Source organism: Tiliqua scincoides, chromosome 10 (assembly GCF_035046505.1).
Source record: "Tiliqua scincoides isolate rTilSci1 chromosome 10, rTilSci1.hap2, whole genome shotgun sequence".
Classification (NCBI taxonomy): Eukaryota; Metazoa; Chordata; class Lepidosauria; order Squamata; family Scincidae; genus Tiliqua; species Tiliqua scincoides.
This window is the reverse complement of record NC_089830.1, coordinates 24,829,497-24,855,499: the sequence shown is the minus strand read 5'-3', so window position 1 is coordinate 24,855,499 and position 26,003 is coordinate 24,829,497. Positions and strand designations below refer to the sequence as shown.

Here is a 26,003-nt window from a genome sequence, read left to right as displayed (position 1 = left end):
ACCGGGGGCTGTAGGCTTATACCATGATCTTGGAAGCTAAGCAGGGTCAGGCCTGGTTAGTACTGGGATGGGAGACCACCTGGGAATACCGGGTGCTGTTGGCTTATACCATAGTCTTTCGAGACTGAAGGTTGTCAACCACTGCCAGGGGTGCCTCCTCACAGACCAAAAAGTTAAGTAATCTTCTCTCGTTACAGGAGCAAATGAGGCAATTAAAAAAATACAAAAAAACACACCTCTGATCCCTAGGTAAGCTTTGAGCCAAGGTCACATTTTACAGGTGAAACTTCTCAAACATTGGAGTTGGCTGTTGTGCTGGTAGATGTCTTGACTACGTCATTCCAAGCAAAATTGCCCACCATATACATGGGCAGAACTGCAGTGACCATGTCCTGTCCAAAGACAAATAAGGAAGGAACCAGAGAAAGAGAGGCTGACAAACTTTGTTGGATGTTGACAGACATATTTCATTACTTTTTTGGCAGAGTAAACTGGATTCCTAGTTGGTTGAGCCCCTTCTTGATCCTTTTAGGAAGTCAATACTTTGAGGACTTTCTTTGTTGCAAGGCAGTACACAAACATTCTTCTTAACAACAGCAGCATGATGAAGACCACTGCCTGTCATACAGCGGTTAAAGGCACAGAAGCTCTGCCAAGTTCAACCATCTGTCCAACGCAGAATCTACGGTATATACTGGAGAATGCTGTATCTGTTGAATTTCTGCCTGGCAGGGAGCTTTTAAAGACACAGAACTTGAATGGTTGAGTTTGGGAGGGGAGAGTGAGCCCCTCCCCACCACTCTTTGTGATGTCTTTGTCCTACCTGCTTACTTCCAAAAGGCAAAGCATCCACAGAAGTGTGACATCCACCATGTGTGAGAGAGACATACAGCATTTTCTAAGTCTGAGGTTTGCAATTTCAGGAAGTCCTCTTCCTACTCAGTTTGTTCTGCACCCAGGAGGGGGAGTCACAGGCTGTGTGGAAAGTATGCCTGCCCCATTCCTCAGTTGCTCACATCAGCCGCTAGATGTCATCCAGGTTATTTCCAACTCAAGATGCATTTGCAGGTAATGTTGCCAACTTTCTATACCGGCCCCTGCTGCATTGCTCCTGTGCTTTCAACTGCAGCCTGGCACACAGGCACTTAGTAGGCAAAGTGAAAGGCCCCATTTGCTTCATTTCTGAGTTCCAGGCTGCTCTTGAGGAACAAGACCAGGTGGCAAGGCCAAGAATAGAATTATAGACAACTTTGACAACAGTGTGGTTTTCAGATGTTGTAAGGGATAATGTTGAACTCCACACCATGAACAGCTTTGCAGATCTTCTGCAGCTCACACTAATGTTGAAGGCACAGGAGCTGTCCAGGCATGCTGTTTCTGGTCAGCTGGCAACCTTACCCTAGCCTGTAGGCTAGCTAGCTGGACCATATCCTCATTAATCCTTTTTAAACAAAGACCAGGCAAGCTCTTCCCCTCCCCTTCACTTCCTGGCAGGGGCTCTGGAATTATGGAAAGGGACTTTCCAAACTTTTAACTTCTGGGAAACCTCCTCTTTTGGTTTGGGGGTGGAAACAATTGCAGGAACCGCCCCCCCCTGCAGTTCCCCTATTGCCCTGGTACCTTCAGTCAGGGGGGACTGTTCTGCCTTTTTAGTTCATCGGAATGCAAATAAAATCATTGAACCTCCCATTGGTGTCATTTCCCCCTCTCCACTGGTCATGAAAAAAATACCATGGCTATCATCCATTCCAGTCATATCATATACCAATGCAATGCTCTGAAATGTTTTAAGAGTGGTATCCAGGAGAAGGAAATGTGAGTCAGTGGAGACTGGCTTGCAGGGGTGAGAGTCTCCAGCTACCCCAGGTAGGGCTGAGGTCACAGGACTTTTTTGGAGACCCTGCACTCCGCGTCGACAAGTATTTCTCAAACTGGCTCAGGACCCACTAGCTGGATCATGAGCCAATTCCAGGTGGTAGCACCTACTTCAGCCACCATTCAAAATACAGAGCTGAAAATACAGGGTACAGAGCTGCTGGCCAGGGCGGGCGTCCAGTGGGAGAGAGGCCTGGTGCTTTGCCCTGAATAGGAGGGAATGCCGGAAAGGGGGCAGAGCTATGTGGTTGGAGAAGGATCCAAGCCTGTGCTTTGCTTTGACTTCCAAGCTGGAATGTTTGAATTTCACGCTATGCAAAATAACAGCACAAGCGTGCAATGAGACCTTTGGCCGATTGCGGCTTAGGTTTGAAGCCTAAATTGATGGTGTCACTTCGGGCCATGACATCACTTCCAGGTTAACGGCATCACTTTCGGGGTATCCCAACGGATTTTCATTCTAAAAAGTGGGTCCAGGTGCTAAAACATTTGAGAATCCCTGGTGTAGGCCAGGCTGTGGGGCAGCCCAATCCTGAGCTGCCCAGGGGGCCCAGGCTCGGCGGCACTAAGAAGGGCTGCCGCTGGATCCTGCGTCTCCTGAGCTACTGTGGGAGGTGCCTCTGGAGAAGGGGACTTTCGTCCCCTTCCCCCAAGTAAGGTAAGCAGCCCTGCAATGGGACTACTCACTTTACCACCAATGGTAAGGTAAAGGTAGTCATGTAGAGCTCCGTGCCCTACACAAGCACCTTGGTTCCTGCAGAGTGGAGCTCCGCCGACCTGCCTCCCTCCCTCCCCTGGCACGCCTCCAGCCCGCCCCTGGCACACCTCCCCCTGCCTTCTCTCCGCCCCCCACCGGCCTCCCCCCACCCCAGTACACCTCCTCCCTGCCCCGTTCCCACCCTTGCTTACCGTGCCACGGCTCGGCGGTCCAGGAGACCTCTGAGCAGTGGAAGCTGGCAACTGCCCCGCGCTAGCCCAGCACCAGCTGGCGCTGGACGAGCATGGACGGGAGCCCGGCAGTGAGCCTTGCACACATGCCTTATGGCACGTTTACGACAGTGCTCGGCAGCACAGAGCCGTGCCACTGAGCACAGGATTGGGCTCTGTGGTGGATCGTTTGTACAAGGCAGCTTCTGCATTCCTAGCCCTGCACAGGTTGTTTCTGTGGGCTGGAGGCTTCCTCATCTGCCATCAGGTTTTAGATGCACCTTCTCTTTGGAGAGAAGCTCCTGGCCTGGAACAAATTGGCAGGAGTCAAAAGACTCCAACATTTCCCCCATGCTCATTTTTGTTCCTTTGGGTGCACTTTACACTATAAGCAGCTGGGAGGACACAGTGAAAAATACAGCGTGATGGTAATCCAAACTCCTTTTTCCAAGGAGCGCAGGGCAATGTACACAGACCTTCCCTTCCATTTTATCCTCACAACAGCCCTGTGAGGTAGGCTAGCCTGAGACTAGGTGACTAGCCCAAGACCACTTAGGGAGCTTTAAGAGTGAGTGGGAATTTGAATCTTATCTAACTTTCTTATCCAACTTTCCAGTGCTGATGCGGTCACAATGCAGGCCCCAAGGTAAGGAAACAAATGTTCCCTTACCTTGAGGAGGCCTCCACGACTGCCTCCCCACCACAGGATGCAGCGCATGCCCCAATGGTGCAGCTATATCAGTGCTGGAAAGTTGGTTAGGATGGGGCCCTTAGTTTCCTTGGGGCAAGACTGTCACTATAACCACTACACCATTCTGCCCCAGTAGCTTCCAGTTGGACCAAAAAGACACATGTAAAGTTTTCACCAGGACTTTACATCTATGCCAGACCATGTCTCATCTGCTAAAAGTCTTCACACCATGCTGGTGTTGAGCAGCCAGACCAGTAAGCAGATGGCAACTGTATAGCGGACTCCCAAGTTATAATGTTGGCACACATCAAATCAGTTCCTGGTTCCACTGAGAATTTTCAACAGTGAGCTGTAGAAGTGACTCATGCCCTCAGTTTCCCCTGTTGTACCAGAGAAATCAGAGTCCCTGACTCATCCGCAGTGCCAGTTTTCAAGACACCCAGTACAATGCAGAGTCTCTCAACAGGAACCGCATAGGTGAAACAAAACAGACCCAGAGTCCAAGCAGGGATGGACCCACATGGGGAGGAAAGGGAACATGCAACTGCAAACAGGCTCTCTTTCTCCAGAGGGCCAAACGCCCTGCTCTGACATCTCCACCCGTTTCCTAAAAAGGAACTGGCGCAATGCCCTCGAAAAAGGCAAGTCTAGGAACGAAAATTCAGAGCGGTGCTGAATTTAGGGAAATGGTTGAGTGGATAACCACAATGCATTGGGGGAATGGAGATAAAGACACAGGCTCTGATTCCTGGGTTGCTTAATCACTAAGAAATTTTTTATTTCAAGTTTGGTTGCAGTTTGCGGCGTGGGGGGGAGAACCCCTGCCTGAACTGGTGCTGGGTTCGGGTTCAGCTTCCTGATTGGCAGTTTCTTTCATGCAATGCTCACAGGCTGGACAGGACTGCTATAGTTTCAATGGTGTATTAATTTGGTCTATGCAGCTATCCATGTACATTTCACAAGCAGGTAGTGGTGGGAGCGGGGAAGTAAGTGACCCCTTGCCCTTGTATCACAGTCCCAGTCTGAACTGGGCCCTCCACAGCTGGAACGGCAAGTCCCAGCAATGACTCACTGAGTGCAATGGTCATGTCTGGCATGTCCCTTTCAAAAAACACTTCCCCCCCCTGGCCAGAGTCAGGGGCAAAGCTAATGCACGAGCATGCACGCGTATGCGTGCGTGTGTGTGTGTGTGTGTGCACGCGCGTGCATGAGAGAGAGAGAGAGAGAGAGAGAGAGAGAACTGGATCTATTTGGAGAAAAAGAGATAATTTAACCCTTTGCCCCACCAGGGTGCAGTTCATTTATGAGACACTTCCGGGCCAGGCCATTTTTCCATCCAACCTAGTATACAAACATAAATCACCAACAGCTCTCTAGTCTTTTAGTTGGTGTTTTTCTCATCTCTATGCCAGGGACTGACCCTGGGAATTCCTGCATACTAAGCAATCACTAAACCATAGTCCATCCCCAAGGCACTTACTTGTAGACCAAATTAATACACAGTTGAAACTATATCCATCCTATGAGCATTGCATGAAAGAACTGCCAACCAGGAAGCTGATCTTGAACACAGAACCAGTTCAGACAGGGGTTCCCCCCAAAACAAACTGCAACTAGACTTGAGCTAAAAATCTTTTACAAAATAAATAATAATAAATAACAATAACTTTATTTTTACCCCACCTTTTTCCCCCCCGAAGGAACTCAATGTTTTACAACAACAACAACAGTATTTATATACCGCTTTTCAACCAAAACGTTCACAAAGCGGTTTACAGAGAAAAATCAAATAATGAATGGCTCCCTGTCCCAAAAGGGCTCACAATCTAAAAAGATGCAGAAGAACACCAGCAGACAGCCACCAGAAAAGACACTGCTGGGGTGAGGTGGGCCAGTTACTCTCCCCCTGCTAAGAAGAGGAGCACCCACTTGAAAAAGTGCCTCTTACCCAGTCAGCAGGGGTTTTACTTAGTTGCCTTGGAACGTGGAACTGGAACCAAACCCCTTCACAGCCAAAGTGGCAGCTGGTTCAAAACTAGTAGTTCAGCCATCAGAGACTCCACTCTTAACTGTAGGATGAATGTTTAACTTTGTTTGCAAAATAACTTTTCATACAAAAATTCAAAAATGCAAGCATTTAAAAGAATCTATAGTGTGGGTAATTTAGGGCCCCATCCTGTCCAGTTTTCCAGCACTGGTGCAGCCACAATGCAGCCCCATATTAAAGGAACAAATATCCCCATACCATGAGGAGGCCTCTGTGACTGCCCCCCACCCAACTGCAAGATGTATCACGTGCCCCATTGATATGGCTGCACCAGCCCTGGAAAATTGGATAGGATTGGACTCTTAGAGCCCAATCCTATGCATGTATACTCAGACGCAAGCCCATTATGTTCAATGGGGCTTACTCCCGGGTGAGTGAGGATAGGATTTTAGCTTTAGTGTGAGTGGGGTGCCCCCCACTTCCAAGTGGCGTTGCACTTTTTTTCCATGCTCACACTCAAAAGGGAGAAGTGTTTCCATAGGAACAGTGACGTCCTTAATTATTCTATTTTAATTCGTGGGGGGGGAGGTGTGCCTCAGTTTGATCCCCTATTAAATCTCAGCCCTTCCCATCAGTTGCTAGAGTGTTTCAGTCCAGAAAAGGTTCTTCGAATGACAGCCAGACTGCTGCACCTCCGGCTTTGGCCAGCAGGGGGCGCCGCCTGCCAGCGTCCTCGCCTGCCCTTTGGTCCAGTTCGAGGGGAATCCCGTTCTGTTCTCCCCAGCGCCAATGACACGTATTCCGCCGCAGCAAGCCCTGAGCATCACGTTGCCCCTCCGGGGGGGAAGAACCGGATGGTCCCGTTTCCTCCTTCCTAGAGCCATTCCTGCCAAGCCAGTCGGTCCATCTCACGCAGGGAGGAGGAGAAGGGCCCAGATTAGAGTTTTTTTTTTTTGCAGACTCTGGTTGCCAACTTCTTGGCCTGGCCTGATCCTATGCCTTTTGCTAAAGCAGAAGCAGCCTGACTTCCAGGGATCCCAAAGGTGAAGCTTTGCCTTAGGGCAGAAATAAAGCGCCCCCCAAAAGCCTTGCCCGTGTTCATTTCTGCATCCCAGGCTGCTGTTAAGAGGCATAGGAGCAGGGCTGATTTTAAAAAGGTGGCAACCTGTTCTCTCCCTAGTGAAACCTAACTGAGATTCAGGCTGCAGCCCCCCGCACGGGGAACAGAGTGAGGCTTACTCCCAGGTAAACACATCCAGAATCGGGCCTCGGGGGGGGGGAAGGAGGAATGGTCCAACTCCACTTTACCTGGTGGGGCCTTTTAACCGCCTCGTGGCCAGCGGAAAGTCAACTGCTGCAGCTTGTCCCATCGATACGTTTGCGGTGGGGCGGGAGGTGTTAAGAGGACAGCCCTCCCCAAGGGGCCCTGCTTGCTGTGGCCGCCCTCTGCACGGAAGCCACGTGCCCCCCCCAGCTACATCCCTGATCGGAGGACGTTTCTCCCAGTGGCGTAGTTAGGAGGGGGGGCAAAGCACTATGTTTTGCAGAGAGCCTCCCCGCGACGTGCAAGCGGCCCCTCACCTTCGGAGGTATACCAGACGGGGGGAGGGAAACCAAACGGAGGAATAGCTAGATGGGGGTCAAAGCATTAAGTTTTGCAGGAACTCCCTGCCCAACTTAGTGCTTTGACACCCCCCCAGCTACCCCACCGTACTGTATATACCTTGAGCACGTTTGGGAGGGTGATGCAAAACGGTGGTTTAGCTGGGGGGGGGGTCAAACCATTAAGTTTTGCAGGGACTTTGCAGGGACTCCCTGCCAAACTTAGTGCTTTGACCCCCCCCAGCTACGCCACCGTACCGTATATACCGTACCGTATATACCGCACACGTCTTGGGGGTGTGCGCAAAACGGTGGCGTAGCTTGGGGGGGTCAAAGCACTAAGTTTGGCATGGAGCCTCCCCGCAGTGGGCAAGCAGCCCCTCACCTTGGGAGCCATTCCAGGCGGGGAGCCAAGCGGTGGCGTCACTAGAGGGGGGCAAAGCACTCAGTTTTACCGGGAGCCTCCCCGCCTAACTGTTTTGGCCCCCCCCAGCTACGCCGCTGCGCGCAGGCAGCCCCTCGGTGGGGGAAGACCCGGCCGGAGGAGGAAAGGGTTAACCCGCCTCTGACATGCACCCGATGGCCTCCTCCCTGGGAGGGGCTCCGCAGCAGCCCGACGGGGAGGGGAGAGTCCGGGAAAGAGGGCGATCTAGCGCCGCCCGCGCCTGGGAGCTGGCACTGCGCCGGGCAGCGGGGCTCCCCGATCGCCCCCGCCGGGGCAGGGGGGAGCAGCAGCAGCAGCAGCAGTGGGAGGGCGGAGCTGGAGGCGGAACTCCCCCGGGGAGGGGAGGCCGGTAAGAGGCGTCTGTGAAAGTCCCGAGTCTTCAGCTGAGCCGGCGGGGAAGTCCCGGCTTCCTTCCTCCCTCTCCCGCGGAGGGCGGGCGGCACCACTCGCGATCCACTCGCGGGGCACGGAGGGCGCCGCTGCCCACCCACCCGGCCCCCACCCGCTGCCAGCCCGCCGGGCGCTTGGCAGGGAAGGCGCGCCCAGAGCCGGCCTGCTGACCCCCTGCCCAGGACCCAGCGGCGGAGGGGGGTGTTTGTTTGGGGGAGGGTCTGGCGCTGGTTCTGCCCCCCCCCCGCACGCTGATCTGGGCCAGGCCGGACTGCTGGTGCCAGAAGAGGATGACCTCCCACCTGCCCTGCACCTCCTGGGAAGAAAGCACTCAGGTGTGATCACCTGGCCCTTGGCTGTTGGGCGCCAGGGAGATCTCCAGATTGGGGTGCTTGGAGAGGGGCCCCGTCCACTGGTGGCCCAAAGCGGAGAGCCTCGCACCCCCCCCCCAAGTTTTGGGGGGCTTTTTGGTGCTCTCCAGAAGCAAGAGAATTTACTGCGATGGTGAACTGATGGTGAGCCAAGGAGAGCTCTCCAGGTGGGCACCCCCCTGGCTGTGGCGCTGAAGAGCCCTGCAGAAGTCATTGCTGGTGACAACAGGAATCTGTGGACATGGCAGGCGAGTTACCTGTGGACCTGCGGACTTCGAGGAAGGGAGAGGGCCAGGGCCGAGGGGCCCCTCCTGCTGGTGTGGTTTCTCCCAGAGACAGCAGAGGACCCTCCCTGGAGGTGGAGGCCTCCTGGAGCACCAGGGCACCCTTGACCCCCAAGCCCTCAGGAGAGCTGGAGGGCCTGGGTCAGCCTGGCTCTGGAGCGGTCTTGCCTGGGACGCAGACGGTGGCCTCCCCCCAAGAAGGGCTGGAGGGGGAGAAGAAGGCTGAGACCTCCCTGCCCCTGCGGAAACGCCGCTACTACCCCGTGCAGGGGGCAGACGAGGACACGCAGGGGCCACTAGCTGGCAAGGTCCCCAAGACAGAGAGCGGCGAGGGGGAGATGGGGCTGTGGGGCACCCACTTCAAGGGCTACTGCTCTCCTTACGTCTCGGTCACCTACCCCAGGGTACCCACGACTGGCTGTTACCCAGGTAAGAACCCCAGCACCTTTCTTTCTACCCTTCCTCCACCCCCACCCCTCATTCTTGACTCGCACTCACCTTTGCCCTGAGAGATTACCACCCGTTTCCTTCCTGACGCACCCTCAGCTGTCAGGGCTTCCTTTCCAGGGTGCCGGAGCAAGGCTCATCCCTATAGGATGCTTTCTAATTCCCAGAAGGTTTGGAGGAGGTTTGGCCCCTGAAGATGTCAAAGTCCCCCGCTACAGGGGCCAGCAAGGGGGAAATGTGAGAAATATCATGTCAGGGAGTATTTGTGGAGTAGGCAGATGAAAGCGGTGTTGGTGAGCTTGCACCCAGAGAGAAAGAGGCACCCAGAGAGTCAGAGTTCTTTGTAGCTCAAAGAACTGCCCTGGGGGTCTGGGCATCTTCAATACAAATGGCACCCTGACCATGGGTCATTGCTTGCTGACCATGCTTAGGTGGTCATTGGCAGGCTGTTGAGGATCCAAAGCTTGCTTTCTGCCCTTTAGGGATAACAAGGCAAGCCTACCTCTCAAGATCGTTGTTCCCAAAATTGTGTTTACAGAGCAGCTTAAGCACTCAAAACGTGCAAAAGGAGTACTGGGTTTTGCTAGTAGACCAACTGATAGCAAAAAGACAGTGCCGGGTTCTGAGTTCATGTCACTGCTCACTGCTTGATGCCAGCCGCCTCGAAAGGTCAGACAAAGGCCTTTCCTCCAGTGGAGAATTTGGAGTGCAGTTTAGGAGCAGCAAATACCTGTGTTCAGGTCTGGCTCATCCATGAGGCCTGCTAAGGTGTTTGCTTCAGGTAACCCCCTTGAATCCACTTATCTTGGGAGGAGATCAAACTGGGGTGTGTGTGTGTGTGTGTGTGTGTGTGTGTGTGTGTGTGTGTGTGTGTTGGGGGGGTGACCGAAAATCCTTTCAAGTCAGGTAGTAACTGGGCTAAAGTCAGTCGTGAGCCAGGTGAGGAAGAGCTGAGCCTTCAGTCGAGGCCTGGGGCAGGTGGTTTTGACCCACGCCCCTATCCAAATGTGTCTTACCTAACCAACCTGAGCAAAACCAAGCTGCCACTGCCAGGATGGCTGTGGGCGGGGAGTCACCAAACCGTAGCCACCAGCAGCGCCGTATTTTTAGTGGTTCTGAGATAGTGTGGTGGAAAACACACACACAGACACACACACACACACACACACACACACACACACACAGAGTATAGCTACAGCAAATGCTTTCAAAATGCACATAGACGGCTCCTCTTGAGACCTCCATCTGCCAGGGAACATCCCCTCCCAGCTCTGCATTCATGCCCCAGATCTCATTGGAGCCCCTAGGTGGAGGTGGTAAGGGGCTTTTTGTCTCATCCCTCTTTTCTGTTTGTCTTTTCTTTCCCTGCCTCAGGTCTGGCCGGCTCCTTCCTGACACCGGAGCTGTCTCCTATGTTGCACCCCATGGCCCCCCACCCCTTGCTGGGAGTCCCCACTCCTTACTCTCTCATCTGCCCACTACAAGCCCAGCTAGCTTTGGACATTGCCACAGCAACTAAGCAAGATGAAGACGGAGACACGTAAGGGGGGGGCCTTCTGCCAGTGGGGAGGGATTGGCGGGGAAGAGACAGTGGAATGAAAAAGGCGGTCATATCTGTTATAAGGTCTCAAAAAAATTGGGTTTTCGCAGGCAGTAAGCCAGGCCTGGGGGGATTCTGAGAAGAAATACATTCTGGTCTGAAAGTGATAAACTCTCTGCGCTTGCCCAGAGGCATCATTTATCTATCCTGTTGCAGGGCTGAGTCCCCCTGGCACTAGAAATGAGCCCAGGGTTTAAGTCTTTTATGAAAACCAAATCTCACCGCCTGTATTTCTGGGCCAGATCAGCCCAGTCGCGTGGATAGAAGATGCACTCTATGGACACCATTTGCGAAGAGAAGGGGAGGAAGTTAAGCACCTTTAGCCCACCAGTACCCCCTTGCAAATGCCACTTCCCCCCTTGCAATTTGCAAACACAGGTGTTGGGACTCTTGTTTGCTGCTGCAAAACTTGGTTTCAGCCTCAGTGAGTCTTGCTATAATCAATGAAATGGGCCTGTGCGCAGATGTGCATATCAATGGCTCCAACTCCATTACTGGTAAAGAAGAGAGTAGGATATGGTGCTGATATTGCTAATTGCCCCAAAACATGCTGCCTTCTTTTGCAGTGTAACTTTAAATACTGTATATGCAGGTGGATCTTTTGTCCATGTAAAAATTTTCCTCCCTGAGATTTGAACACAAAACTCCCACATTCAGAGATGTCACGTACTGCATATCCCCACTGCATGAGCTGGCCTTCCCTCCTCTCTCATAAAACTAGAACTCAGGGTAATTCCCTGAAGCTGACGGTCCCTCGGTTCAGGACGGGCTAAAGGAAAGTACTCCACTCCCAGAACAGACAAGCAATTAATGATGATGGTGGGGATGTCATTCTGCTTTGCATCTTAAGGAAATTTTGTCGCATGGATGGGAACTGGCTGTTGTGGATAACAGCCCATTGCTAGCCCTGTGTGGAGCCTCCCTGTGCAGGAGCAGTATATCCATTGCTTGGGACTAAGAGAGGACGGCTGTAATGTCCTGGTTGTGAGCTTCTAGAGGTGCCTGGCTAGCCACTTTTGGAAAGAACACAAGATGCTTCTAATCCAGGGGTGACCAAACCCCGGCCCTGGGGCCACTTGCAGCCCTCGAGGCCTCTCAGTGCGGCCCTCAGGGAGCCCCCAGTCTCCAATGAGCCTCTGGCCCTCCGGAGATTTGTTGGAGCCCACACTGGCCCGACGCAACTGCTCTCAGCATGAGGGCAACTGTTTGACCTCTCATGTGAGCTGTGGGATGAGGGCTCCCTCAACTGCTTGTTGTTTCACGTCTGTGGTGCAGTAGCGGCAGCAAAGAAAAGGCCAGTCTTGCTTTATGCAAAGCCTTTTATAGGCCTTGAGCTATTGCAAGACCTTCATTCATTCATATAAGTTCATCTTTAATATATTCATTTATGTAAACTGATGTAAATTTATTCAAATTATAAATGTAAATTAATTCTTTCCCCCCCCCCCGGCCCCCCGACACAGTGTCAGAGAGGTGATGTGGCCCTCCTGCCAAAATCTTTGGACACCCCTGTTCTAACCCAATCCAGCAACACGATGCTTCTTAAAAGAAATGGTTTCTTTCCTTGCTCTCCACTGGGGGACGTTTTTATGCGGTTAAGTGCCTCGGCTTCTCTTCTGCAGTCACCCTGACTGCAGTTCCTGCTACTCTTTAAAACAGGGCCAATTTGAGCTGCAAGGGGAATCCCCTGGCTGTGCTACAACAGCGCAACCCCCCCCCCCCCGCAAACCCCACCCTTGCCACTCCCCCCTGTCTGCTGACGTTTCTCCTCTGTGTAAGACTTGGCAGCTCAGTCCCCTTTACTGGAATGGGGCGACGGGAAGAGATGAACTGTAGTCAGGCTTGGGGTGTGTGGAGTGGAACACACCACAGTCTTCCTGCCCCTCCCTGAGCAGTGTCACCCCGATTGGGGGGGGGGCCTTGCAGGGTGCTGCCTGTTTTGCAAGCCACAAGAGAGCTCTTGGGGGAAGAGAGGCTGGCTGGTTAGCCAAGCCTGATCTGGGAGCCTGTTGTTGACACTGCTGTAAGGAAGTTCCCCACACTGGGAGCTCCTGTGGTGAGACAGCAGCCTGGGTTCGAGAGACAGGAAGCGAAGGTCACGGCAGAGCCGGTTGTTCTTACTGGAAGCCTGTGCCCCCAAAGCCCTTCCCTCGGCTGTGGGTTTGGCCCTGAGGTGATAAGGCGGTTTCGTTTTATTGTAAACGAGTAGAGAGAGTGTTTCTGTGAAGTCATCTGGTGCTCTGTGCAGCACCGTTTGACCTTGGGGGGGGGGTGCAGGTTGGGGGGCAGGGCACTCTGGAGAATGCAACCAGGTTGCATCAGTGTGGGTTGCCTGACCCTTCATGCACTTCATCCCCCGCTGCAATTTGGGAGATATCCCTAAGAACAGAAGCCCCGCTGGATCAGGCCATAGGCCCATCTAGTCCAGCTTCCTGGACCTCACAGCAGCCCACCAAATGCCCCAGGGAGCACACAAGGCAACAAGAGACCTGCATCCTGGTGCCCTTCCTTGCATCTGACATAGCCCATTTCTAAAATCAGGAGGTTGCACATACACATCATGGCTTGTAACCCATAATGGATTTTTCCTCCAGAAACCTGTCCAATCCCCTTTTAAAGGCGTCCAGGCCGGATGCCGTCACCACATCCTATGGCAAGGAGTTCCACAGACCAACCACATGTAGAGTAAAGACCCTGTCATCCCGTGATGGTGGTGCCTGCGTACGCTTTCATTTTTGTTGTATACCACCCTTCCTCCAAGGAACTCAGGGTGATGTGTACACAATTCCTCCCCTCCTTTTGTCTTCACAACAACCCTGTGAGGTGGGTGAGGCTGAGAGATGGTGACTGGCCCAAGGTCACCCAGGATTCCCTTGGAATTCATGATCTGGAGTTCACCCAGGAATTCATGGGGATTTGAACTGAACCACTCCTCCATCCTGGCTCTGTGAAGCCAGGCTCATATGAAGCTGCTTCCAGCTCAGCCAGGGACCCAAGTGGTCTAGCTCAATATTGTCTGGCAGCGGTTCTCCAGGGTTTCAGAAGAGGGGTCTTTCCCAGTCCAGCTTGGACGTGCCAAGGATTGTGTCTGGGACCTTCCATGTGCTCTACCACTGAGCGACAAGCCCTTCTGCAATTGAGCCCAAGGCAGTGTGCATGTAGGGTTCTCAGGTGCTCTTCCTTCCAAGCTCTGGCCAGACTGGCCTCGCTGCTGCAGGTGGTTGCATCAAAGTGCCTTCGAACCACACCTCAGGACTCTGATTATTCATTTATACAGTCTCTGGCAGTTTCCAGATACACCCCACACAAAATTCCCCTTCTCAGAGTTCTCCATGAATTTCAGAGAACTAGGGATGGAGACGGGAGGAAGTCAGCTTTTGAAGGACGCAGCAAGGATTGACTTGGAGGCAGTCAAAATACTTCTCCTTTCCCCCCTCCCGGTTTTTGTGCATGCCACAGAACTGGGGAAGAGGGGGAGGCCCAAATGTGCGGATCCCTGGTCAGGGGCAAAGAGAAACAAGGGGTGCATGTAAGAAAACAATGTTCTGCCCAGCCCTGTGCATGCTGTCTTGAAAGTAAATTCAGCTGTATTCAATGGGGCTTCACCCAGGGTAGGGCATAGGGTTTGTGGCCTTGAGGTTTTCTTTGGGGGGGGGGGGAAGGATTGGGTGAGGACTAAAGGACTTTTGTTTCCCTGAAATCTGTTTTTATTATAATAATAATTCCACTTTTCTGTTATTTTTAATGTGCCAAGTTTCAAACAGAAATGTACAAAGAAAACCATTCAGTGAGTCAGACAGTGAAAGAGCAGTAGAAATATTGGATTGAAATAAGCTCGTAAGTCAAAAGAGAGCCACAAGTTAGGGGCATTAGGACAGCGATTTTCAACCAATGTGTCATGGCACATTGGTGTGCCCCAGTTGGTTCACAGATGTGCCACAGGAGTTTGGGAGAGGGCCATTTATTAGTAGTGTCACTGGAGATGTGCGCCCCCACCTGCAGCATGCTGTGTCTTGTCAATTGTCAAAAAACGATTGGTGTGCCTTGACAATTTTAGCACCTTGCCAGTGTGTCATGAGACAATAAAAGATTGAAAATCACTGCTGTAGGATAGGTTTAAAAAACCCACTGAGATTGTCGTATTCTTGAAAGACAATAAAAAATGCGAAGGGGCGTCTTTCCCTGGGGAGGGGATTCCACAGTCTGTTTTACCACCTGCAGGACCTGCCTGGCAAGGAGATGGAATGCAGAGCAGGGTTCGTGTGGAGCGTGGAGCTCTGGGGGACGGGTGCAGCCAAATGCGATGGAAGTCTTGCTCGCACCACTGACGGCCTGCTTCTCCATCCCATTCTAGCCCCCTCCATATCGCTGTGGTTCAGGGGAACCTGTTGGCAGCCCGGCATTTGGTGGCCCTCTTCCATCAGGGACAGCGAGACCTGGACATCTTCAACAACCTGCGACAGGTTGGTTTGGGCGATGGGGAGGGCTGAGCCTTAGGGTGCTGTAAGTGGATGTCTTTCCTGTTCAAGAGGGTTCTGGGTGAAACAGAATTCTGTATGTTAAGAATCTCTGCTTGTAAAAAATTTTTTTAAAAAGTTTCTGGTCCTCAAGCCTGTTCAGATAAGCTTGAAAATGCTGCAAGGTCTTGAAACACAGAGGAATTGCTGCTAAACCAGATTTCCAGTGTTGGGAGGCGGCGAGGCTTTCGTGCCCTGCACAACATCTTGTCCCTGCCCCCAGAACTAGAAGTAAAATTAAATTCTGGAGAACCAATGGATTTGGATAAATTCCTGCCATGCAGAGCTTGCGGGATTTGAGCTTTCGTTGGTGCAGAATTTTAGCTTTGAAAAATGCCGGGAGCAGGTAGGAGCCAGCTGGCAGATGGAGGCAGGGAGACTTTGCCTTCTGCAGCCTGGGGCAGAATTGGTTGCGGTACAGGCAGGGCTGTCCTAAAATGGCAGTGAATCCTTAGTTGCAAGGGGAGAGGTCGGCCAGCCGGCTTTAAGTCAGTTGGACCAATTGATCCCAGCTGGGCCATGCGCCTAAGGGCCCCCCACACACAGGCAAAAAAAAATTAAAATAAAATGAATATTTTTACGAAATCACTTTGCAGGTATTTAGGCAAGGGGTTTGGTAACTATTTACTTTTCAAAGGTAATCTGCACGTTTTGTGTGTTTACTTGTGGCATGTGTGCAATAAAATTGCAATTTTATATTACAATGTCCCTAGGTCCATTTGGTCCGTTAACTCACATGCACTTGTGAAGCACACATTTTGGTTGCTTTCCGATCTACCGTAGAGGTATAAAGTCTATACGAAATGTTATTGATACTTCTCCGATTCTACAGACCTTGGCTGTGAACCTGGAGCCCCTCTAAAAATGTTTCCAGTTGGCTCCCGCAGCTCCTAAGATTGGCCCTGGGGAGGGGGAACTGCATCATGGGGCAGAACCTGTTGCGGGACGGCCCAATCTAGCAAGTGCCACCAGGCAGGCAGCAGTATGAGCAGAGGAAAGAGGACGTGCGATTCCCAGCCATTTGTACCTTTCCCTCTCCCACCTAGGGACTTTCCCTTGCCCAGCCTAGCAGCCAGCCCCAGGCAACTTCCTCAATGTGTTGACAAGAGAGAGCAGAAGGCAGTTCCCCGTGGTCAGCAGGACTGTGTTTGCAGCAGGAACACCTGGTGATGAGACTGCAGGAAATGGAGGGTGGGAGGGTGAAATCGGCACCTTGGTAACTTTGTGGCACTGCGCAAGTGTGCACACGTGTCCTTTGCTTGCTGTGCATGACTAGGCATCTGTCTGCTTAAGAGGCCAGGGCTTCACTGCCGCAGGTAGAGCCAGGGAGGGGTCGGATTTAAGGTGCATCTGCAACAGGTAGAAAACTGTCATTTCGTGCCCCTGGTCTCCAGGATAACCTGCCCGCTGCAGATGTCTGAGCTGCTTGTCGTGGTACCAGGGTGAATCTCGCTGGGGAGCTCTTCAAACGGACAGCCCACCCCCCTCCACCCCACTGCTTTAAGGCGTCAGAAATGCAGCCCGGGCGTGTCGATCACTCACAGTCTTTCCCATTTATCACATTTGTATCCTTCCCCTCCCTGCAAGGAGTTGAGGGTGGTGCATGTCGTCCTCTTCTCCCTGCATTTTTATCCTCTCGGCAACCCAGCAAGGTGGGCAGATGATGCGTCATTTTGGTCTTTTAGTGCTTGCCCGGCCTTTTAGTGCCTTCGTAGCGAGGCTTCGTATGTTGGCAGCGTCAACGTTGGCTCCTTTTTCCTTAAAGAAATGCTTGACCTTTTGAGCAAAGAGCCCTTCCTAGCTCTAGGATCCCATACTTAACAACTGAGGCAGGACCCTACACTTAACAATGGAGGACACACTGAAGGAGCCTTACCAAATCTCTTAAGAGATTACCTTTACCAAATGCCTTCTCAAGTCACATGTGTGCTGATTTATCTGAGAGCGCGATGCATTTCTGCTGAAGAGCCTGTTGTGTTCTGCGCACACCAGGTGGAGAAGAAAGGGAGCCTTGCTTTCCCCCTCCCCGTATCAGTTCTTGATCACAACCTGCCCCTGACCTGCTGCCATTCCCCTGCCTGTTTCTCATAAACGCTGCTCTCGCACCAGCTCCGTCCCTTTCTGAGAAGCATCTGATTGCGTCAGTGCAGGCAGGTGCCGGGGGATGTGGTTGCCTCTGTGGGAACCAAATGGGTTTCCTCTGGTTAGCTGGGTGCGTAAGATGTTGCACCTCGACACTCGTATTTGCGAGAGGCTGTGCAGTCCTTCCCAGCCAGAGATGTCGCGGCAGAGCAACAGGAGAGAGAGGAAAGGGGGCATTCATTTGCCTGCCAGTACCCAGAAGTGGCCTGTAGCGCAGAAGGATCTTTCTCCTGCCATAAGCAACCCCACATGAAATGTCCACAGTGGCAAACTCCATCTCCCCACCTTGCCCCAGCTGGCTCACAGCTCTCCAGCGATCCAGTACTCCAGAGATCCAGTAGCTGTGATATAAGGGGAAGCTGGTTAATAAGAAGAGCATTAATTTGTTTTCAGAATGAATGGCAGCTAATTGGGGGGTGTCTGTTTTCAGAACCCCCACATGCCTTTCAGGCTTTGGGGGGGGGGGATTTTTGCTGACATGGCACCAGTTTGCTTTTATTCCTTTCTGTGTGCGGTGGGGATGGAGATCGGGAAAGAGTTACCGAGCACACTGGATTCCAAGATGTCACCAGCTGTTTCCCTGCCCGCGTTGGTCACACTTTTAAGCCTGCCTTTGCAACCTTGAGGACTAGGGACTTAGTTTTGCTTTCATCTGTTGAGGCAAGGAAAGCTAAGGTTCTCACGACGTGATGTGTCTGATGCAATGTTTTGTGCGTGTGCAGTGTGAATGTGAAACTGAAGATGCAACACAGGGCTGTGGGGGAGAGTAGAAAAGAAGAAGGGGAATGGAGGAATGGCTCTTGGGTAATACTGGTGGGTGGATGTAAGCAAAAGGAAACTGGGGCATGTGATATGGGGCTGAGTGGATTCCAGAATGAGGTCCTTCTGCCCTCTCATCTCTGGAAGCCCTCAGTTTGCTTCTCTTCTAACCGTAAGCTCTTCTTTGCTGTTCATGAGGACTAGAAACTTCAAAAAAAATAATAATACAGTATTGCAAAACTCTTGTGGCATTGGGTCACCTGTTTAATGGTGCTTTATAACTACAACTACTGACACCTTAAAAGTGAAATCCTTTTTTAAAAGTTTAAAGAAACCGTTTTTTAAAAGTTTAATTCTATTTTTAAAATTACATTTCTATATTGCTGCCCCCCCCCAAGAGCTCTATGTGGCATACATGCTCCTTGCCCCTCATTGAATCCACACAGCACACCTGTGCGGTAGGTTAGCCAGGGAGATACTGGGTGAGCTTGAATGACCTTGCAACAGCCTCTGAGCTTCATGGTTGAGTGGGTTTGAACCCAAGTCTCTGTGCTTGTAGTCCAGCTCCAACCACTGAATTGCATAGTCTTGCTGGTGGTTAATGCTTTGAGGAATCAAACTGCTCTGCCATACTGGCAACTTTGTACCGCAATCCTAAATATACTTGCTCAGAAAAAAAGGTGGGCGGCATTCAGTTGGACTTACTCTCATGTAAATGTGCATATGTTTTCAGACTTACTGTGCTACTGTGCATGTTTTCTAAGAATTCAGTAAGGCTTACTTCTGAGGAGGCATGCCAAGGAGCGTGTGAAACCAGAAACCCTGCCTTTACTCTTGTAAACGTGCAAACCCACACTCACCCCAGCAATGAATGGTATTCACAGTTGGCCTTTTGTGCCCCCCAATTCCAGACTCCCTTACACTTGGCAGTCATCACAGCCCAGCCAACACTGGTGAAGCTGCTGCTATCTCATGGAGCATCGCCGATGGTGCTGGACCGGAATGGACAAACCGCCCTGCATCTTGCCTGTGAACATGGCAGCCTCCATTGCCTGCGGGAGTTGCTGGAAGGAAGCCCCTCCCCACTGGATCTAGAGGCCCGAAACTTTGAGGGTGAGTGCAGAAGGGTTGTGGAAAAATGGGACTGTGCAGGGGGGAAATCAGGACTGAACAGGGCTTTTGTTGCTGTTGGTTTTTTTCCCCTACCAAATTAAGAGCTCTTATCGCTGTAGTTTGTACAGCACCTTTGCTGCATGTGGCTTTTTGCAGTTTGTGCGAGATAGGTAGGTCCCTGCCCCAAGAAGCTTACAATAAGAGAGGTGAACAGGAGAGGCAAGGCAATAAGGACTGAATAATGGGAACTGGGATCACTTCCCAGGATCCTAACCCTGGCTGGATATCTGTACAGCTTATCGCTTATGCCATTAAACATACCAGTGCCATGTTGGTGCCGTATTGTACCGTCATATCCATCCATCCATCCATCCCAAGTGGTCTGTTCTTTCCTAGTATGCCTGGTCTGGTCTACATTCATATGGCAGCTGAGTGAGGTGGTAGAGGACTGGTCAAGTGGACTGTACCACCCCCCAACAGAAAGCAGGGTATCACATTTTTGAGTACTCTCCTGTTTTGGAAAAAGAACGTGCAAGTCAAGGCTAGTGCTGAAGGGAGAAGATGGGGCCAGATTCACCTTTCTCTCTGATGTGCCACTTGTTTACTTTCAGGAAGTTTTTTTTACCTGATCAAACATATTTTCTTGGTGCAATCAATTCTACATCCTTCTCCTGCTGCACCAGTAGGCCAGATTTGATACACAAGTTGACCGCATGCGACTAATTGCTGCCCAACTTTTATTTTCCCATTGCTTGCCTTTTCATTGTCTCCTTTTATTTGTTTTTCCAAAATTGCATGATTAAAACCTGAGTGGTTACTTAACAGACCGCAATATTAACTCCACCTCGGGTTACTGAGATAACCTAATTATGACAATTACTGGGCCTGTTATTATTATTGTTATATTAGTCATCCGCACTCCCTTTTTAAATATTGGTTTCCAGTGCTACTGAACACAAGAGTGTTGCCCTGTATCGTATCCACCTTAGCTGTTCTGCAACACTAGCATTCTGATGATAGCCATTGAACATTTTCTTTATTCTGCATGGTGTTTAAATGCCAGCAAGCCAGAACTTTCACGTCGTTCTCGCTCTGGTTAACATGTGGTGATTTTACACCAGTGTCCCCAGATATAGACCCAAATATCTTTTGAAAGGTGTGGGGGGTGTTTGCGCACTGTTTTTTTAAAGCTGTCTTAGCTAAGCGGCCGTCACCACAATCTACAAATTAATGATACCCTGTGCAAATAATAGCTTTCTGTCTGCTCCAGCTCTCCTGCTGATCAGTTTTCTAAGCTGGCCATGAATTATAGAATTACTGGAGGGAGAAAAATGTCTCTGTAGCCACTTTCTCCACACCAGGCATCATTTTTGTAAACCTCATCATGTCCTCCCACTTGTCTTTTTTTTGTTTTTTCCAAATGAAAAATCCTCAAACACTACAAAAAATTTTTAGGGAAGGTGGTCCAACTCCTTGATTATTTGATCTCAAACATATTCAGAGATTGACATCCAGGCATTACGATCCTGATTGTTTTATTTTCTATCCCTTACCTAGCAGTTTTATTGGAGCAGTGAGTGGGTGGGCTAGGGCAAATGAGACACTTGCAGGTACCCTCCCATCCTTAAAATGTACCAATTCTCTCTCTGTCTCTCCCCCTCTGCAGGCTTCACCCCCCTTCACGTGGCTGTCGCCATCTCTAATCACGACATAATCCTGACTCTGCTGGACCGTGGGGCAGATGTGGATGCTGTGGTATGTACAGGATTCAAGAGGGAGGCTGAATTGGATCTGGGCACTTCTGTGGGTCTTCTGTGCTGTGTGATGCGGGGGTGTCAGAGAGAGAGGAGGAACCCCCAGTTCTTTGCCAAATGAAACTGAATTTTCTTGTCCAGGAATTTGCAAGCTTTATATTGCTTTTTCCCCTGTGAGCAAAAGTGCCTTTTGTAAGAGAAGCTTACAGGTTGCATCCTGTCTTTCAGGATATTAAGAGTGGGCGGTCTCCATTGCTGCACGCTGTAGAGAACAACAATCTCGAAATGGTGGAGTTGCTACTGCAGGTAACGTTGCTCTTTCACCTCACTCCTACACCTAAGCGCTGGAGGTCCCTTTAGGGTTGGAAAAACAGTACTTTCCAGGCGAATGCAATTAACGCAAACCTCTCTGGGCTGCAGTCGATCACCATTCAAGAGCCAAGACGCCTGGCCGCCTGTGCCCTTTCAATTGGCCCTCCAGCATCATGAAGACTAGAAGTTTTCCTTTTTACAAATTAAAAGGAAAGCATGGATCTTTGGGAATCTGAATTCAGCACCTATGGACCAAACTCTTCACATGCAGAATTGCAAACAAAAAAAAAATGGCCTAAAAATGATATGAAATGAATAAAGGTGTCCCCTCCATTGCCACAGAGGATAGGTTCCTACTGCTTCCGCAGATACCGGAAACTGTGGATAGCAGCAAACCCTATTCACATCCCCCCATTAAACTCATGGCTCTCCTCTCTTTGCTCGCAAACATTTTGTAAAAGTAAGGGTTCTTTTCACTATGGGTTATGTCAGAATGCCAGATGCAAGGGAGGGCACCAGGAGGCAGGTCTCTTGTTGTCTGGTGTGCTCCCTGGGGCATTTGGTGGGCCGCTGTGAGATACAGGAAGCTGGACGAGATGGGCCTATGGCCTGATCCAGCGGGGCTGTTCTTATGTTCTTATGCTTTGCTGCAGAATTCTGAGGAATATGGACAGTGAGATAACTAGACTCAAAGCTGCCAGGCTAACACTACAGGAGGCAACAGTGAGGGTGCTAACAGGAAGTGAAGTCTAGCGTTCTCGCCGTCTGCTTCCTCTGTTGTCCACTTCCTGCTAGCGTTGTCACTGTTGCCTCCTTAAGTACTAGTCCGGGCAACTATGGGCGCAATCCTAACCAAATTTCCAGCATTGAGGTAAGGGCAATGCAACTCCAAGGTAAGGGAACAAACATTGCCTTACCTTGAGGAGGCTTCCGTGACTGCCCCCCAACTGCAGCATGCAGCACATGCCCCACTGGCACGGCTATGCCAGTGCTGCAAAGCTAGTTAGGATTGCACCCTCTGAGTCTTGCGATCTCACTGTCCACTTCCTTTATCACAGCGTTCAGTAGCGAAGCAAAAAAACTTTTGCAAAGTGTTTGCAAGTGGAGAAGTGAGTCATGAGTGCGACGGGGAATTTGTGAATTGCGGATAAAAGAAACCAAGGACAGGTTCCATAGATACAGGGAGATGCCTGTATCACAGGCCAATCTTAAAGCAGATTTCTCCCCCCAGATGTGTCCCATCCCAAACCTTCCTCAACCATGTATGCATTAAGGGCCCAATCCTATCCAACTTTCCAGCACTGTGCAGCTGCAATGTGTCCCCATGGTAAGGGAAAAAATGTTCCCATACTTTGAGGAAGCCTCACAGACGCAGCGCACGCCCCATTGGCACAGCTACCCCAGCACTGGAAAATTAAATTAGATTGGGCCCTAAGTCCAGCGGCCTTTGCAATTGAGTGTGCAAGGTGTGGTGTCTGCCTGAGCCCACCCTTTCCATTTGATAAACATTTGTGTTTTTCCCCCCCACTTCACAGCATGGAGCTAATGTAAACGCTCAGTCGTACGGGGGGAACACGGCCCTCCATGCAGCCAGTGGGCGGGGTCTTCTGGACGCGTTGCGGCTTCTGGTGCGTAACGGGGCCGACGGCAGCCTCAAGAACTACCACAATGACACCCCGCTGATGGTGGCCAGGAACAAGAGGGTGAGAAGCAAGCAGAGCTTCATAAGGGCGTGTTTTTGAGATTTGCATTTAGTCCAGGGCCACGTGCTCGAAGAGCGCAGACTCGCGTGCTTGTGTGTCTGTTTAGTGCCGGCAAAAATTTGATAAATAATATAAGAACATAAGAACAGCCCCACTGGATCAGGCCATATAGACAAGGAGTTGGGAGAGGCGAGATAAAACTAGAATGAGACACTCTGTGCGTTGGGGCAGGAATGGAATTGAATCTCTACAATTAGAAGGACGTACTTTCTGGTTAAACTAGTTGAGCCATTAACGTGAGCGGGAGTTTGGTGGCACGACTCTGCTTCCGTGGATTTCCAACAAAGCTTGTGCAAGAGAACCTTCTGGGTGGATCGGGCCCCGCATTAATGAGTATATTTCTGTATTGGGTGGCTGTCAGGTGGATTTTGGCTGCCTTGTGCCAACGTGTCTTGATCGGGCTCTGTGGTCGGCACGAGGCATCCTGACTTGAGGCAGGCGATCTGCCTACGTGATCGATTGGGTTCCTTTCTTTATTCTAATTCCGTGGAGTGGATGATGGCGCTATAGCTGACTCATAGGGCGTCCAGGATGAAAGCTACAGAGCAAGCTGGGCTGCCAGGGAATGGAAACTCAACTCAAAAGGCCTCTCCCGTCCCTTCACCAGGTGATCGACATCCTGAGAGGAAAGGCCTCACGTTCTGGCCCACCCCCTGACAGCCTCCTTGAGGGATCGTCACCAGCAACCAGCACAGCCAGCTCTCCTGGCATCCGACTTTCCCACACCAGTGAGTTATCTCTCCTGCTAAGCGATCGGCACCCACATTTTAATTTTTTGCTCCAGAAGCAGGTCCAATTCAGACTGAAAGCATGTGTGCACCCTCTTGCACCCCATGTTAAATGCGGGGGGGGGGGGAGGAGATAGGGAGAGATCCTGTGGTGGGAGAAGAGAGGGGTTCGGGGACCATCTGGAGATGAATTGGCCACAACTGTAGTTGAATAATGGGGGGGGGACATTTCTGATTTGTAGGTCTGCAAATAGAGAGCACACTGCTCAAGGCTGTGGTTTGCCTCTGCTGTGTGATTGCAACAAGGACACAATTTTTTGACACAATAAACGGCAGCTGTTGTTTGCCTACAACCAAAACCAACTGTGCATTGGCAGAGAGGGTTAAAGTGGGTGTCAGGTTTGCATTTGCACATTATGATCAAAAATAGCCACCAACACAAACTAGGGGTGCTTTCAGTTCATTGCCCTTCTAATTAAAAATGGCCTCCACCAGTTAATGAGTTAATCAACTCGTGTTGTACTTAGGTTAATCCAGGGGTTCCCAAAGTGTGTGTCATGGCACCTTGACACACTTACAGGGGCACCGCGGGATGTTCCTGGTGACCTCACCTACCTGTTTGCTTGGCCACCACCATCTTGGATCTCATGAAATTTCATGAGATCCAAGGTGGCTGGATCCAGCTGAGGCAGGAAGAGGCTGTGGGGGGCGTTGTGACCCAGGTAAGTTGGGGAACCACTCTGTTTTTATACTTCAGTTATCTCAGAAAGATGTCTCATATTGAGTTTTGATAAGATGCAAATTAATTTCCACTTAACCGATTAACTACCTCCCTTTGGCCCAACTAATTAGCTGGGTGTCTGTTTGATTAGGGATAGCTCAGCTCATAAGTGTTCTGTTGTCTCCTCAGGCTTGCTGCGTGCCTCACCCGATTCATGCCCCACCACTCCCAGCCCGGCACAGACCCCGAAGCCTCAGAAGCTGGCGCCCTCCCCAAATTCAGCCATCCAGAAATCGGAGACGTTGACAAATGGGCCCTCCGTCCTGAGTCCCTTGCATGGAGTGAAACTGGAAAGAAGCCCGTCTCCACTTGCATCAGAGCAGCCAATGGGCTTTCTAGGCCAACCCAAGTTCTTCTTGCCGTTGGGTGAGAGCATGGCGAATTCTGCGTTTCATGCCCTCTACCCTTTTGCGACTCCTGGCCATAATCCTTCCATCCATCCCCTCCAACTGCTTCCCATTGGCCTGAATCATTCTGTCGTCCCTCTGACAGCAGCATCCCTGGCCAGTCGGGTTCCTCTGAGAGTTGCTGGGATGGACCCCTCACAGACGCTACTGGACTCGGCGATTCCGCCAACCACTGACCACGAAGGGCAGTGGCCGCATAGCAGGGAGAACGGGCCTGGAGGCAGCTGACAGGAGGAGGTGGAGGGACGTCGATCTGCGTCCCGTAACAGGGAGAGTTCCCAAAGGAATCTGAGCTTCACCAAGCAGCAGAAGCAGCCAAGAATTTCTAGCTCTGCTGTTACAAATTCCTGACACAAATTTAGCATGTTTGCTGCTTCAGGTGTCCAGGCGCCTGTACTTCCTGTGAACTGGCCGTCCTTCCCTCTGCATTTTGTGCGCAAAGTCGCATGACAAGCCTGAGAAGTCGTCTTAGCCCTTGCAAACCAGGGGCACCCTGCGCCTATCTGAGCAGCCCCTCCAGTCCACCTGCGCTCTCCTGTCTCTTTTGGGGCTACCACCGAGGCGGGTGTCTTCAGAGCCTTGAAGGTCAGATTTTTTGGAGAGAGAATAGCAAGGGGATAGGGTGACCCAAACATCACCCCATAAGACCTTATGCAAGGGGGGTTCCTAGCGCAAAAAGTGGTTGTAGCATTCCCACTGGAGGAAGGGTTGTGTACTGCACCCCCTTATTCTCAAGTAGCCCGATCAGCCTGAGATAAAGCTGCACTTTGAATGCAAAATTAGATGGTCCAAAGACCTCTCACCAGTAGCATTCCCAGGGATGACAAAATAATACATTTCAGGAAGTGCAATCACATTTGAGAAACATTTGCGGGGGAGGGGGTAGGGGGTGGGAGAATGACAATAAGAGTTGTGTGTCGGGAAGGGGGGAAACTTAGGGATTTTCTGAATGCTCACAGAGACAATGAGAAATCGACTTCAGTATCAGGCATTTCCAGGAAGGTTTTGGATGTTAGAGGAAGTTGGAAAGGTGGAGAATATTAGTCAGTAGAGCCAGCTTGGCAGGGGGGAAGGAGGGATAAGTTGTGGCCTGCTTTGCAGTGGTCCC

At 51.1% G+C, this 26,003-nt stretch overlaps 1 protein-coding gene across 1 annotated transcript; it reads left to right on the top strand.

Annotated features, from left to right (window-relative positions):
• Positions 1-7,752: 7,752 nt before the first annotated feature.
• Positions 7,753-25,752, top strand: BCL3 (BCL3 transcription coactivator). Its single transcript, XM_066638675.1, has 9 exons — positions 7,753-9,001; positions 10,394-10,559; positions 14,974-15,082; positions 18,949-19,150; positions 20,817-20,905; positions 21,133-21,210; positions 22,752-22,919; positions 23,587-23,707; positions 24,618-25,752. Exons 1-9 carry the CDS (start codon positions 8,530-8,532, stop codon positions 25,121-25,123), a joined length of 1,911 nt encoding a protein of 636 aa, XP_066494772.1. The 5' UTR covers positions 7,753-8,529; the 3' UTR covers positions 25,124-25,752.
• Positions 25,753-26,003: the final 251 nt, after the last annotated feature.

What these genes read in the sequence shown, in the direction of transcription:
- BCL3 (XM_066638675.1), top strand. Translation starts at nt 8,530, where the DNA reads ATGGCAGGCGAGTTACCTGTGGACCTGCGGACTTCGAGGAAGGGAGAG. An exon ending in TCTTCAACAACCTGCGACAG is followed by an intron (nt 15,083 to 18,948) that starts GTTGGTTTGGGC and finishes CCCCAATTCCAG; the next exon opens with ACTCCCTTACACTTGGCAGT. An exon ending in TGGTGGCCAGGAACAAGAGG is followed by an intron (nt 22,920 to 23,586) that starts GTGAGAAGCAAG and finishes TCCCTTCACCAG; the next exon opens with GTGATCGACATCCTGAGAGG.